Genomic DNA, 16,151 nt, shown 5'->3' with positions numbered 1-16,151 from the left:
CACGGTCATTGATAAAGAAGGCTCACGGTCGTTATATGATAAAATTAAGTCAAATCACGTTATATGTACAGTAGCTTTGATTGGACTGCAGTCATTATCTTGAATCAAGTTGACAATCTACTGGTGAATCCTTTTCAGTCCTTGTCGTATGAATATAAATAATGAAGAGAAATTACAAATAAAATGTATTGGTGCTCGTCGGCTATTGGACATAAACATTACACAACAAGTTGAAAATTGCAAATTCAACAATGCGTGGTTTGGAAGGAAGTGAGCACAGCACAACAAGGTGAGTACAAAAATGTATTGCATGCTGCTGCATACATGATGTAATATGCCAGGGATGTATGTACAGTTGAAGTCGGAATTTTATATACACTTAGGTTGGAGACAGTAAAACTAGTTTTTCACCACAATTTCTTGTTAACAAACTACAGTTTTGGCAAGTCGGTTAGGACATCTACTTTGTGCATGACACAAGTAATTTTTTCCAACAATTGTTTACAGACAGATTATTTAACTTATAATTCACTGTATCACAATTCCAGTAGGTCAGAAGTTTACATACACTAAATTGACTGTGCCTTTTAACAGATTGGAAAATTCCAGAAAATGATGTCATGGCTTTAGAAGTTTCTGACATAATTTGAGTCAATTGGAGGTGTACCTGTGGATGCATTTCAAGGCCTACCTTCAAACTCAGTGCCTCTTTGCTTGACATCATGGGGGAATCAAAAGAAATCAGCCAAGACAGAAAAAAATGGTAGACCTCCACAAGTCTGGTTCATCCTTGGGAGCAATTTCCAAACGCCTGAAGGTACCACGTTCATCTGTACAAACAATAGTACGCAAGTATAAACACTACGGGACCATGCAGCGGTCATACCACTCAGGAAGGAGATGCGTTCTGTCTCCTAGAGATGAGTGAAAATCAATCATATAACAGCAAAAGACCTTGTGAAGATGCTGGAGGAAACAGGTACAAAAGTATCCATATCCACAGTAAAACGAGTCCTATAACCACATAACCTGAAAGGCCGCTCAGCAAGGAAGAAGCCACTGCTTCAAAATCGCCATAGAAAAGCCAGACTACGGTTAGCAACTGCACATGGGGACAAAGATCGTCCTCTGGTCTGATGAAACAAAAATAGAACTGTTTGGCCATAATGATCATTGTTATGTTTGGAGGAAAAAGGGGGAGGCTTGCAAGCCGAAGAAGACCACCTTCAACTGTACGTAGCGTTAGAAATAAGGTTCATGAAATCCTTCAAATATTTGCCATTTCTCAGACTCACTTTGATAATTCATTTGATAATACAGCAGTAGTAACACATTCCTGTCTCTTCTGTAGAAGAGACAGAAATGCTTATGGGGGAGGTGTTGCTGTATATATATTCAGAGCCATATCCCTGTAATGCTTAGAGAAGATCTTATGTCAAGTGTTATTGAAGTCTTGTGCTTTCAGGTTCACCTGGCACATCTAAAGCCTTTGCTTTTGGATGTTGCTATAGGACACCAAGTGCTAACAGTCAGCATATAAATAATATGTGTGAAATGTTTGATAGTGTATGTGATGCAAACAGGGAGGTCTACTTTCTTGGGAACCTGAATATTGACTGATTTTCATCAAGCTGTCCACTCAAGAGGAAGCTTCTCACTGTAACCAGTGCCTGTAATCTGGTTCAGGTTATTAATCAACCTAACCAGGATGTTTACAACACTACAGGAACAAGATCATCCACATGTACTGTAGAACTTTATTCTGAAGCTGTATCCATACAAATTGAATGTAGTGATCACAATATAGTGGCTATATCCAGGCAGGTAATTTGGCTACCCAACAAAAGTGTTAAAGCGGCCTTAGTAGACATATCAGCTTGATGCCAGCGCTTAGCAAAATGTTCGAAAAAATTGTGTTTGACCAAATACAAAGCTATTTCTCTGTAAACAAATTAACAACAGAGTCAGCATGCTTATAGAGAAGGGCACTCAACATGTACTGCAATGACACAAATGACTGATGATTGGTTGAAAATTTTGATAATAAGAAGATTGTGGGAGCTGTACTGTTAGATCATGGATTCAGAGCTATCTATCTAATAGAACTCAGTTTTCATTAATGGAAGCTTCTTTAATGTCAAACATGTAAAGAGTGATGTACCGCATGGCAGCTCTCTAGGCCATCTAATCTTTTCTATTTTTTTTAACCAATGACCTGCCACTGGCATTAAACATAGCATGTGTGTTCATGTATGCCGATGACTCAACCGCATACACATCAGCAACCACAGCTAATGAAGTAATTTAAACCCTTAGCAAAGAGTTGCAAGCTGTTTTGGAATGGGTGGCCAGTAATAAACTGGTCCTGAACATCTCTAAAACTAAGAGCAAATCATTCCATAAGTTCTAGACTTCAGCTGAATCTGGTAATGAATGGTGTGGCTGTTGAACAAGTTGAAGAGACTCAATTACTTGGTTTTACCTTAGATTGTAAACTGTCATGGTCAAAACATGCAGTGCCTTGCGAAAGTATTCGGCCCCCTTGAACTTTGCGACCTTTTGCCACATTTCATGCTTCAAAAATAAAGATATAAAACTGTATTTTTTGTGAAGAATCAACAACAAGTGGGCACAATCATGAAGTGGAACGACATTTATTGGATATTTAAAACTTTTTTAACAAATCAAAAACTGAAAAATTGGGCGTGCAAAATTATTCAGCCCCTTTACTTTCAGTGCAGCAAACTCTCTCCAGAAGTTCAGTGAGGATCTCTGAATGATCCAATGTTGACCTAAATGACTAATGATGATAAATACAATCCACCTGTGTGCAATCAAGTCTCCGTATAAATGCACCTACACTGTGATAGTCTCAGAGGTCCGTCAAAAGCGCAGAGAGCATCATGAAGAACAAGGAACACACCAGGCAGGTCCGAGATACTGTTGTGAAGAAGTTTAAAGCCGGATTTGGATACAAAAAGATTTCCCAAGCTTTAAACATCCCAAGGAGCACTGTGCAAGCGATAATATTGAAATGGAAGGAGTATCAGACCACTGCAAATCTACCAAGACCAGGCCGTCCCTCTAAACTTTCAGCTCATACAAGGAGAAGACTGATCAGAGATGCAGCCAAGAGGCCCATGATCACTCTGGATGAACTGCAGAGATCTACAGCTGAGGTGGGAGACTCTGTCCATAGGACAACAATCAGTTGTATATTGCACAAATCTGGCCTTTATGGAAGAGTGGCAAGAAGAAAGCCATTTCTTAAAGATATCCATAAAAAGTGTTGTTTAAAGTTTGCCACAAGCCACCTGGGAGACACACCAAACATGTGGAAGAAGGTGCTCTGGTCAGATGAAACCAAAATTGAACTTTTTGGCAACAATGCAAAACGTTATGTTTGACGTAAAAGCAACACAGCTGAACACACCATACCCACTGTCAAACATGGTGGTGGCAGCATCATGGTTTGGGCCTGCTTTTCTTCAGCAGGGACAGGGAAGATGGTTAAAATTGATGGGAAGATGGATGGAGCCAAATACAGGACCATTCTGGAAGAAAACCTGATGGAGTCTGCAAAAGACCTGAGACTGGGACGGAGATTTGTCTTCCAACAAGACAATGATCCAAAACATAAAGCAAAATCTACAATGGAATGGTTCAAAAATAAACATATCCAGGTGTTAGAATGGCCAAGTCAAAGTCCAGACCTGAATCCAATCGAGAATCTGTGGAAAGAACTGAAAACTGCTGTTCACAAATGCTCTCCATCCAACCTCACTGAGCTCGAGCTGTTTTGCAAGGAGGAATGGGAAAAAATGTCAGTCTCTCGATGTGCAAAACTGATAGAGACATACCCCAAGCGACTTACAGCTGTAATCGCAGCAAAAGGTGGCGCTACAAAGTATTAACTTAAGGGGGCTGAATAGTTTTGCACGCCCAATTTTTCAGTTTTTGATCTGTTAAAAAAGTTTGAAATATCCAATAAATGTCGTTCCACTTCATGATTGTGTCCCACTTGTTGTTGATTCTTCACAAAAAAAATAGTTTTATATCTTTATGTTTGAAGCCTGAAATGTGGCAAAAGGTCGCAAAGTTCAAGGGGGCCGAATACTTTCGCAAGTCACTGTATATATATTTTTTAATAAGTGTGCAAAAATGTATTATTTTTTCTTTGTCATTATGGGGTATTGTGTGTAGATTGATGAGGGGGAAAAAACATTTAAATCCATTTTAGAATAAGGCGTAACATTACAAAATGTGGAAAAAGTCAAGGTGTCTGAACACTTTCCTAATGCAGTGTTTATTTACAGTTTATGACTGTGTGATATGGGGGTTGGAGACTTGTTTATTTAGACATTACAAAGAAAAACTTGTATAAACAATAGCAACACTGCCATGTTGCACTGATCCTTGCTGTTGGAAAACCACAGTGTATGACTTTTGGCTGTGGTAGATGCATCTCCACCGACTTCACTCCTTGCCTTTCATCTGCAGTTGGTTGCTTCAGGCTTACCACTCAAACAAGGCCACGGACTTCTACTCCATTGAATCGTGCGCATCTTTTTAGTGATGTCAGCATACCCGTCTATAAGCCTCAGGTAGCAAATTAGCAATAAAAAACATGTTTGTGGACATATTTTGGCCGGACTAAAACCTCTAGCTTCACCTCTTCCTCTCTGCTGTACTGTCTTCATTCATACTGTACTGTCTGAGTCAGCCCCATGTTCTGTCTTGGCCAATCATGTACTGTAAGGTGGTTCTGTACACCTAGAATATTGTCCTCAAAAAACAGGAACGTTTCAAACCTTCTGGTTAGAAATAGCAGTAGTGACTGTATTCAGCATTATTTCAGTGTCTCAAAATTATTAAATAACCATTTCAGAAAGGAAATTATTTGTTCTGAGCACTTCCTGGTTGGAGTATTCCATTGCAAGAGTAAAACGTCACTCAATTTTTTTACACTTGTATTTACATTCCTACAACCAGCAGATTTGTCCAGTGTCAAAACAAATTAGCATTACAAAGGCAAAGCTTACAAATACATTATAAATTGAGAAAAGTTCACATTCCATGTCCTTCTTGTTCATAAAAATTCACCTCCTAATTGATAATACCTTCATCTAGCCCTTGTAATCTCACCACTACTGCTCTGGAGATCCCTCCACCCTCAACTCCTCTAAGCCTAAAGAAACACTTTAAACCCCTCAGAGAATAACTCAAAAATATCCTCCCAATCCCTCCATATGCAATGTGTCTGTCACAAAGAGTAGACATCCTCAATATAGACTGGGTTTTGACCTGTACATGGACCTCTTGCCTTTCTTTTCACAACAGTATGATTGCCATTAATTTAGTGCTTAATTGCTCATCATGAAATAGTAAATTTAGCAGATCCTCAATTCTATCAATTGTGATGCCTTTGAGTGGCATGCTTTTTCACCTGTTCTTTTTCCAATGAAGAACTGAGGTCATCCTCAGCTGTCAGTCTTGTTATAAACAGATCCATTTTAAAGCAGAGAAGGATAGGTGAAGCAATAATCAAGGAATCAATAGTCAAAATCATCATCATGGATCAGACGTGGTTGGTCCAGCATAGTTGGACATCCCTCCCTGTAGTCTCTCAGCTTTCTCTCTGTAGCTGTGGCATCTCTAGACGTCATAGAAGAGGCGAACCAGGTGATAGCGGATCCCGAAAGCCAACGCACTCCCCAGTACCTGAGACAGAGACAAATATGAATTATGCGTTAAAGGTTAGTCAAAGATATCTTAGAAATGCTCACAAAGGGGCTTCATATACACTACATTACCAAACTGTTGCCACAAAGTCGGAAGCAAAGAATCGTCTATAATGTAGCATTAAGATTTCCCTTCTCTGGAACAAAGGGGCCTAGCCCGAACCTTTAAAAACAGCCCCAGACCATTATTCCTCCTCCACCAAACTTTACAGTTGGCACTATGCATTGGGGCAGGTAGCGTTCTCCTGGCATCTGCCAAACCCAGATTAGTCCTTTGGACTGCCAGATGGTGAAGCGTGATTCATCACTCCAGAGAATGTGTTTCCACTGCTCCAGAGTCCAATGGCGGCGAGCTTTAAACCACTCCAGCCGATGATTGGCATTGTGCATGGTAATCCAAGGCTTGTGTGCGGCTGCTCGGCCATGGAAACGCATTTCATGAAGCTCCCAACGAACAGTTCTTGTGTTGACGTTGCTTCCAGGGGCAGTTTGGAACTCGGTAGTGAACTCAGTTTGGAACCCGTCCCGTTCTGTGAGCTTGTGTGGCCGACCACTTCCCGGCTGAGCCGTTGTTGCTCCTAGACGTTTCCACTTCACAATAACAGCACTTATAATTGACCGGGGCAGCTCTAGCAGGGCAGACACTTTACGAACTGACTTGTTGGAAAGGTGGCATCCTATGACGGTGCAACATTGGAAGTCACTGAGCTCTTCAGTAAGGCCATTTTACTGCAATCTCTGGAGATTGCATGGCTGTGTCCTCGATTTTATACACCCTGTCAGCAAACAGGTGTGGCTGAAATAGCCGAATCCACTAATTTAAAGGGGTGTTCAGATCATTTTGTATGTGTATATATATATATATAGATAGATAATTTTGTATGTGTATATATATATATATATATATATATAAAAATGTACCTTAACTTATTAATTGACTACAGCTCAGTGTTCAACACCATCGTGCCCTCAAAGCTCATCAATAAGCTAAGGACCCTAGGACTAAACACCTCCCTCTGCAACTGGATCCTGGACTTCCTGACGGGCTGCCCCCAGGTGATAAGGGTAGGTAACAATCCGCCACATGGATCCTCAACACAGGGGCCCCTCAGGGTTGCGTGCTCAGTCTCCTCCTGTACTCCCTGTTCACTCATGACTGATCAAGACACAGGAGATGATTGTGGACTACAGGAAAAAGAGGACCAAGCACGCCCTCATTCTCATCGACGGGGCTGAAGTGGAGCAGGTTGAGAGCTTCAAGTTCCACCAACAAACTAACATGGTCCAAGCACACCAAGACAGTCGTGAAGAGGGCACGACAAAGCCTATTCCCCCTCAGGAGACTGAAAAGATGTGTCATGGGTCCTCAGATCCTCAAAAGGTTTTACAGCTGCACCATTGAGAGCATCCTGACAGGTTGTCACTGCCTGTTATAGCAACTGCTCGGCCCCCGACCACAAGACACTACAAAGGGTAGTGCGTACGGCCCAGTACATCACTGGGGCCAAGCTTCCTGCCATCCAGGACCTCTATACCAGGTGGGGTCAGAGGAAATGCCTAAAAATTGTCAAAGACTCCAGCCACCCTAGTCATAGACTGTTCTCTCTGCTACCGCATGGCAAGTGGTACCGGAGCTAGGTACAAGAGGCTTCTAAACAGCTTCTACCCCCAAGCCATAAGACTCCTGAACATCTAAACAAATGGCTACCCAGACTATTTGCATTGTCCCCCCCCTTTTACACCGCTGCTACTCTCTGTTGTTATCATCTATGCATCGTCACTAATAACTCTACCTACATGTACATATTACCTCAACTAACCGGTGCCCCCACTCTGTACCGGTACCCCCCTGTATACAGTCTCACTATTGTTATTTCACAGCTACTCTTTAATTACGTGTTACTTTTATTTCTTATTCTTTTTAAACTGCATTGTTGGTTAGGGGCTAGTAAGTAAGCATTTCACTGTAAAGTCTACACCTGTATTCGGCGCATGTGACTAATACAATTTGATTTGACTCAGAAATTAGACTCAGAAACCCGTTGTCGATACCTGTATGAGTAGCATGATGGTGGTGAGATCTCTCTCGTGTGTGGGTCCCAGTATGTTCAGCACCAGGTTTATTAAGGTCATGTTGTTGCACTCCACAAACTCATCATCGCCCTCCTGTCCACGCTTCACTTCCAGCACCCGCAGCATCTCTGCCACCTGATGGGTGAAAAATACACAACAGCACAAATGATAAACACACTGTCATTCATTATCCACTCAAGTCAAAGCTTTCTTTCATTCATATCAATCTACCTGACCCAAGTCAAACATTTGCACTGATTTCACTCTTTTGGACAACCAAATAAATGTCAAATTCATACCCCAACATGTGTACATATTGATTACCTGTAAAATAAGATTTCCCAATTTGGAGAGGTCCCTCCTTTTGAATTTAGACCAACTCATTCCTAGTTTTCCTGTGTCTGGGTTCAGTCTTCATGCATCAGGCACATTTAGGAGGAAAAAAAAAACACACAATGAGGATCACATTTATAAACAAGGGATTATCTGAAAAGAAAAGATAATGGAATTGTATCAAAAGTACTATACGATATGTATACTATATCAATGCTATCATAGGAGTAAGGGAGAAAGAGCTGTAGTGTTACCTGGGGAGGCGGTGCCTGGGACAGGGTACTACATGGAATAGCTGGGGTAGTGAGTAGACAAAGTTGACCACTTGAGGAATGAAGAAGAGCAGCATGGTTTTGCTGAAGTGCCCCAGGATTCCTACCACTGCAAAGGTCATCCCCGCAAAGTAGCAAAAGGTGTCTCCCACAAACACAGATGAAGGGTACCTGTAGTAAAGGCAACACATTTAGTGTATGTTGGCAATAATTTACAACATGCTTTTATAACAGCAACACCATAAACAATAGCCGTGTCTTGAATACCTACCATTCTAAATAGTAGGCATTTTAGGTATGCAAAAAATAATGTTTTATAGTTTAAAAAAAATTGAGTTTGCTTAAATGCCAGGCTGTTAAACTAATTTCGGTTTTTCATTTAGCAGAATTAACTGCACACTTTTGAGGAAGAGAATTGTCTTTTGACATCTGACAGCTGATAATGAGATAAGAGACGCACTGTACCCAAATGAACAAATGGCGGTAATGCGCATTAGATGACATACTCTTAGGATGTGTGAGCCTAGTACAGTGCCTTCAGAAAGTATTCACACCCCTAGACTTTTTCCACATTTTGTTGTGTTACAGCCTGAATGTAAAACTGTTTTTAGAAATGTTTACAAATTAATAAAAAATGAAAAGCTGAAATGAATAAATAGGGTCAATAAATAGGCAATGTGTGTCAATCTAAATAACATTATAAAGAAATACCCATCAAAATCTGTCAGTTTAAGCTAGAGATATGTTTTTTTTGCATGGACTCAGTCTCAATCCACCACATCTGCCTATGTAGGCCTTCCGCATCTGCAGTGGAAAGGGGCCAAGGTACAGCGGTGTTTGTCAGACCATTAGAGATATCGAAAATCGTTCTTCTCACGGGAACGTCTGTAGCGTCCGAACGGTTTGGCCTACAAAAAGAAGAGACTCATGAACACCATGGTGTTCTCCGTTTTGCGCTACTACCCCAACAAGTCTCAGTGGACTTGTCTGAAGGTAACTAATACACATGAATGGAAATATGAAGGTAGTTTTGTGCCCCAAAAAATAAGGGGTTAAATGTGTGTCAAAAAAAATATATATATTTCCTGAGCTTTCTTATATCTCCTAAATACAGGAGACACTTCAAAACCGAATTACTTATTTTGTGACTTTCTTTTTTGCCTTTATGAATGCGTTATTCAATATATTTCTATGGGCTATAGTAGTAAAAGCCAAATTCTATATTTTATCAAAACATGTTCTTAAAATATTTGTTTTGATACTTAAAGGGGTCCTACAATTCTAAATCAAATAGCTAAATGAGCCATGGTATGACCATCTTAAAACAATTCCATATGTTAGCTTAATAGGACCCCCCCCCCCCCCCTCCCCAACGGCTTAGACTTTTAGAGGTTAACATTATTTTCAAATGACTCATCTCTGTACCCCACACATACAGCTAATTGTAAGGTCCCTCAATCGAGCAGTGAATTTCAAACACAGATTCAACCACAAAGACCAGAGACGTTTTCCAATGCTTCGCAAAGGCCACCTATTGGTACATGGGTAAAAATAAAATAAGCAGACATTGAGCATGATGAAATCATGTTATGCGTCACGGTTGTTAGAATGGACGGACCAAGGCGCAGCATGATTTGAGTTCCACATCTTATTTCACAGTGAAACTTCCAACAAAACAATTTTAAATTTTTTTAAAAATTACGTGGTGCAACAAGCACATACACAAACAATATCCCACAACCCAGGTGGGAACAATGGAGAACTTAAGTATGATCCCTAATTTGAGAACGACAATCAGCTGCCTCTAATTGGGAACAATACAATAAAACAAACATGGAAATATGAAAACTAGAACACCCCCTCCCTAGTCACGCCCTGACCTAGAACACCATAGAGAACCCGGGGCCTCTCTATGGTCAGGGCGTGACATTATGGGTATGCTTGACATCGGCAAGGACTAGGGAGTATTTTAGGATAAAAAGAAAGGGAATAGAGCTAAGCAGAGGCAAAATCCCAGAGGAAAACCTGGTTGTCTGCTTTCCAACAGACACTGGGAGACAAATTCACCTTTCAGCAGGGCAATAACCTAAAACATGAGGCCAGATATACACTGGAGTTTCTTACAAAGATGACATTGAATGTTCCTGAGTGGCCTAGTTAGTTTTGACTTAAATTGGCTTGAAAATCTATGGCAAAACTTAAAAATAGCTGTCTAGCAATGATCAAAAGCCAACTTGCAGCTTAAAGAATTTTTAAAAGAATGTGAAATATTGTACAATCCAGGTGTGCAAAGCTCTTAGAGACTTACCCAGAAAGGCTCACGACTGTAATTGCTGCCAATGGTGATTCTAACATGTGTAGGGGGTGTAAATAATTATGTAAATGAGATATGTAAATGAGATATCTGCATTTCATTTCCAATAAATTTGCTAACATTTCTTAAAACATCTTTTCAATTTGTCATTATGGGGTATTGTGTGTAGATGGGTAAGATTTTTTAAATGTATTTAATCAAATTTGCATTCAGGCTGTAACACAATAAAATGTGGAATACATCAAAGAGTATAGATACTTTCTGAAGGTACTGTATTTTGATATTTGTTGCTTACTGCATTCATTTTTACTAAACAGTGCGTGCTAAATAGTATGTAGTACAATTAGTACAGAGTATGTCGTTTTAGTAAGTAGTCGACAAGACAGATTTCAGACACGGCCAGCACCTCCAACTCACCAGTTGTGGTAGAAAAGTGCTAAAGTTGTGAAGAAGAACGGGAGCATGAAGTAAAGGGAGAAAATGTGGTCGTCTCTGTAGTCTCCTGCAAAAGTCAAAAAGAGTGTGCACAATTACATCCACATTTCTATATATTAGACCAGGAAAGGTTCCTTGATTTAAAAAAAAAAAAAACATTTGGTAGGATGTGTAGACACATAATTGAAGCACTGAGAACAGGGGATGTTGATGAAAGATAGAAAACCGCCACTTACCACCAAGCTCAAGCAGGTTGAAGATGATGATGGAGCCAGAGATGAAGAGTGCCTGTCCTGACTCGATGCCGTTGATGCCTGCCAGGATGTTGATGGCATTAGTACAGAAAACTGCCAGCATGCCCATGTAGACATAGTAGAGAATACCTACAGAGAAGAGAGAACATCAATCAGCATAAGATGTACAACAAAGCATGGAGGATGACTTACAATGTTAGTGAAATTGATACAACACTGCCAGCGGGTAAAACTGATTGAAATGACGTCATTACAACCAGATAACAAACAGATATACTGTTTGTAAAGTAGTTGGAATTTATATAATTTCAACCAGCTTTGCCTGAAGAAACACTATGGATATTTATAATCCAGCTCTCCTGTGGCTTTGTGCAAACTAAGTGGAACTTCAAGAGAAATTTGCATTGTGCCCAAACAAAATATGTGATACAGATGACGTTGTGTTTGCCTGTCTGTCATTTTTATTGTGACATTCACTCACCCAGATCCAAGTGCATCCCCAGTAAGAGCCTGAAGGGTTTGGGCACCACAATGACAGTGTTGCCGAAGTTGGTGAAGTAGACCATGAGCAGCGGCAGGGAGGCTATGGTGGGCAGCAGGAGCTTGTGTCTCCAGCGCAGGTTCAACACGTCATCAGCGAAACCCAGGAAGATCATACAGCAGATGGCGAGTAGAGCGCCAATTAGCTGGACAAACTGGTCAGGACAGGACAAGCAGGCAGAAATGTTGAGCAATGTCAGCCTGTCACATTACGAATGTTGTGTGCTACAAATCCTGAAAACAGGCCAGAGATACTTTGTCTGGTATTTTTTGTCTTGCAGTCTCTGATTTTTGTGTATCATGTTTTGTGTGGTCCGCAAGAAGAGTACCTGTTGCTATAGATGGGTTAGCTGACAACGCCACTAAAAACAATTAGCATGCTTCAATGGGGCAGAAGTCCATGTGTTGTTGTGATTCTGGATGGTCAGATAGCTAGCAACAATGACAATAAGCTGCCATGTGGGTACCGTAGGGGGCTTGTTTTAGTTAGTTTTATCTTGTTCTTGATACCATCTCTTGTTTTAAGATGTTGGACTGATGTCTATGCTAATATGGCAAAAATATGGCAAAAATTAGCTAGCTCACACCACAACCTTACTGTACCCACATGACCTGTCACTATAAAAGGCAGTGACATACTGTATTGTTTTCACTCATGTTTACACTATATATACAAATGTTTGTGGACACACCTTCAAATTAGTGGATTCAACTATTTCAGCCACACCCGTTGCTGAAAGGTGTATCAAATCAGCACACAGCCATGCGATCTCCATAGACAAACACTTGCAGTAGAATGGCCTTACTGAAGAGTGACTTTCAACATGGCACGGTCATAGGATGCCGCCTTTTCAATAAGACAGTTTGTCAAATTTCTGCCCTGCTAGGGTTGTCCTGGTCAACTGTAGGTGCTGTTATTGTGAAGTGGATACGTCTAGGAGCAACAACGGCTCAGCCGCTAAGTGGTAGGCTACACAAGCTCACAGAATGGGACTGCAGAGTGCTGAAGCGCGTAAAAATCACCTGTCCTCGGTGGCAACACTCACTACTGAGCCATTGGATTCAGGAGCAGTGGAAATGCATTTTTTGGAGTGACGAATCACGCTTCACCATCTGGCAGTCCGATGGACGAATCTGGGTTTGGCGGATGCCAGGAGAACGCTACCTGCCCCAGTCATTATGCGGTATTGTGTGTAGATTGATGAGGGGAAAAAAAATATTGAATCTATTTTAGAATAAGGCTGTAACGTAACAAAATTTTGAAAAAGTGAATGGGTCTGAATACTTTCCAAGTGCACTATATTCTCTATTCTAGTCAAGTCTCATCCTATAACTAACACCTTTTCAATTTATATACTGTCCATGTCTATACACACCATCATACACATTTATATTCTGGACTGTCATTGCTCGTTCTGATAATTCTAAATTCCTTTATTTTTATGTTTTGGATTTGTGTGTATTGTTAGGTATTACTGCACCGTTGGAGCTAGAAACATAAGCATTTCGCTGCACCTGGGATAACTTCTGCAAAATATGTGTACGTGACCAATAACATTTAATTTGGGAGCTAGATGTTGTCCTACGATCACTTCTGAGATTATCATTTGAGCCACGGTTTTCACTAGAGCTATGTGAGCTCTCAGTCAAGAATGCCTTTCTATTGGCTATTGTTTCAGCCAAGCGTGTTAAAGAATTACATGTGCTTAATACCCATCCTTCATGCCTCACATTAGCAGAAGATGGATCTAAGGCAGTGCTTCGGCCAAATCAAGCAGTCTTACCTAAGGTGCTTTCATGATCACACACTAAACAGCCCTTAATCATAGCGACATTTCACCCGCCTCTCCACAGGAGAGTCATGAATTGCATACACTTTGTCCGGTTAGGGCATTGAGTGCCTATCTTGCTGCAAAAATAACTGTTCATCAAACAGAACAGCTTTTTGTGTGTTATGAGGAGAACACCAAAGGCACGCTGTCTCAAAGCACATTGGGTTACGCTGCAGCAGGTAGACCAACTACAGACGGGGCGGAAGCACACCAGGGGTATGGCCACTTCATGGGCGCTGTTGAGAAGGGCCTTTGCTGCTGCAAGTTGAGCAACACCGATGACTTTCATGAGGTACTACAGAATCACCATCAGTGGGGTCTGTAGTTTTGGACATGATATGCTCTCTCAACCCAGATAAGAGAGCATAATGTGAACCTTGAACCTCATTTTGTAATGAAACTTTCAGCTTGCTTATACAGTTGTATACCACCGTTGCAATTCTATGGTACCCTGTTGGGTAATTATATTCTATTGCATCCTGTGGTGGATGCAAGGACATCCCAGGGACTAAGTTAAAAGGTGAGTTATCCCCCTCTTTGGAATAGCATCTCCCATAGGTCGTTTGGCGACCCAGTACAAAAACGAAAGACAACGTTGGGTTATGGATGTAACCTTGATTCTCTAAGTAGAGTAACGGGTCGCCAAGCTTTCATGTCATTCCTCCACCTCTGTGGGGTTCAAGTGAAGTACAGACAGTATGTCACGCCACACCACTTTTATAGTGACAGGTCATGCGGGTACAGTAAGGGTGTGGTTTAACTTTAAACATCTTTGATATTAAGCTTCTCAATCACATCGCTAAACAACCAAACCGTCTATTGCAACAGCTAATGGGGATACAAATAAACAAATAACAGACAGAATAATAGGTACAGTATAGTTAACTCCCCCAGTTCCCTAACCCACCTCATTGTGTGGGAAGCCAGTGCACTGCTCTTCTACAAAGCAGCTGAGGAAAGGCACGGGGATGAAGCAGAACATGATAATGAGGAACACGGTCCCACTGATGACGCCCTGAGACTCTGGCCTGCAAAGAGGAGAAATTAAAATAAGTCAGGACAAAACCATAACAAACAACTAGCCAATGTAAAATAGATTAACATAGGCTATTGGATAGTAGATCATTGGTAAACAATTTATATTGATAAACGTACACTTCCTTCTTGTTCGTTTTGTTGAGATCCATCCCATAGAGTCTGGCTGAGATGAAGTGGTCTTTGAAGGCTGGAATTAGCTTTAATGTGGCCAAAGACCCAAGTGCAGACATGCACCCATTGATAACAAGGGGTAGGACAGGAATTGGCGACATGTTTTCTGGATATTCTTAAGACTTGCCTGGATGAGGTTATATCTGATACCTATCTAACTACCTGTGTTAGATAGCTAGAGATATGTGATAGCAAGTTAACTAACTAGCTCAAGCCGACCCTCAAACTTTGAGCAAGCTAGCTTACACTGTCAACAACCCCACATAATGTGTCTTCATATTGAGCGAATGAGCTTTAACAATTTAACAATAGTAGCTAGAAACTAAAGTTGTGTTTATCTGGCAAGCTAGTTAAAAGGGAAAGCTAAATGATTTGACAGGTAGCTAGCTGGTACAGACTGTCTCTCTTTGCATCATCAGCATTCGCAGAATCCTCTACCGAAGCATGTGTTAAATAATTGGAATCGCGAAATGACATGCATATTATCAGAAAAATACAGATTGCTAAAACGACAATCCCTATATTCTCAGTTCTTGTTCTTTCCTAGGTTTAGCTCAGTAGTTCCTAGTCGAACGGTGGGACAACCATAGAGAATGCTAGAGAGTGCATCGCTATGTACTATCCATTATGGCGTCTGTGAGCGCACGAGCAGCGCTATTGAGGCAATCTCTATTTTGAAGTAGTCAATGTTTTTTCTTCACATTTGGCTGATCCCTCCTGATGACCCGGTTGGACGTGACCTCAACATGGTCATCAGGAAGGACCAGCCAATGAAGTTGGAAATACCACCCAGTTGACTACTTAAAATGGTGGAAATAACCTTTTAGCTACTAGAAGCCTTTATCATTCTCTATGGGGACAACCGAAGTTCCACGTCTACTTCCGGTTATGTGAACCCTGGTAAGGTTATTATTAATGTGACAACTCTCTTCACAATTATTTCTCGCGTATTTGGTTTCACTATCTATCAAAATTAGACCTCTTCATTTAGATCGAAAATGGGTTTTAATCCGTTTCAGACGGACGCATTACAGGGTAACACGGAAGTTTGCTGTAACTCTTCTTCTTCGTTTCTGAATGTATCGTAAATCCGATGTCATTGTATACAATGACACTTACTCAGTGGCGGTTCTAGCTTGTATGGCTCC

The 16,151-nt window shown here is 41.0% G+C and overlaps 2 protein-coding genes across 3 annotated transcripts in view; one reads left to right on the top strand and one right to left on the bottom strand.

The window, feature by feature from the left end:
* Positions 1 to 4,279: 4,279 nt before the first annotated feature.
* dpagt1 (dolichyl-phosphate N-acetylglucosaminephosphotransferase 1) lies at positions 4,280 to 16,078 on the bottom strand. Its single transcript, XM_021619005.3, has 9 exons — positions 14,950 to 16,078; positions 14,702 to 14,822; positions 11,904 to 12,117; positions 11,405 to 11,551; positions 11,151 to 11,235; positions 8,402 to 8,590; positions 8,139 to 8,226; positions 7,794 to 7,949; positions 4,280 to 5,721 (listed from the first exon to the last, which is right to left on the bottom strand). The coding sequence occupies exons 1-9, from the start codon at positions 15,102 to 15,104 to the stop codon at positions 5,656 to 5,658; spliced, it is 1,221 nt and encodes a 406-aa protein (XP_021474680.1). The 5' UTR covers positions 15,105 to 16,078; the 3' UTR covers positions 4,280 to 5,655.
* c2cd2l (c2cd2 like) overlaps positions 15,731 to 16,151 on the top strand; it is a 50,555-nt gene continuing 50,134 nt past the window's right edge. For both annotated transcript variants that reach the window (XM_090187094.1, XM_021619001.3), the window contains exon 1: positions 15,731 to 15,903. The gene's annotated coding sequence lies outside the window, so the exon portion shown is untranslated. The remainder of the gene's footprint in view (positions 15,904 to 16,151) is intronic.

Source organism: Oncorhynchus mykiss, chromosome 10, assembly GCF_057628025.1.
Source record: "Oncorhynchus mykiss isolate SJ-2025 chromosome 10, ASM5762802v1, whole genome shotgun sequence".
Taxonomy (NCBI): domain Eukaryota; kingdom Metazoa; phylum Chordata; class Actinopteri; order Salmoniformes; family Salmonidae; genus Oncorhynchus; species Oncorhynchus mykiss.
The sequence above is the reverse complement of the archived record's forward strand: the minus strand, read 5'-3'. Positions and strand labels throughout refer to the sequence as shown.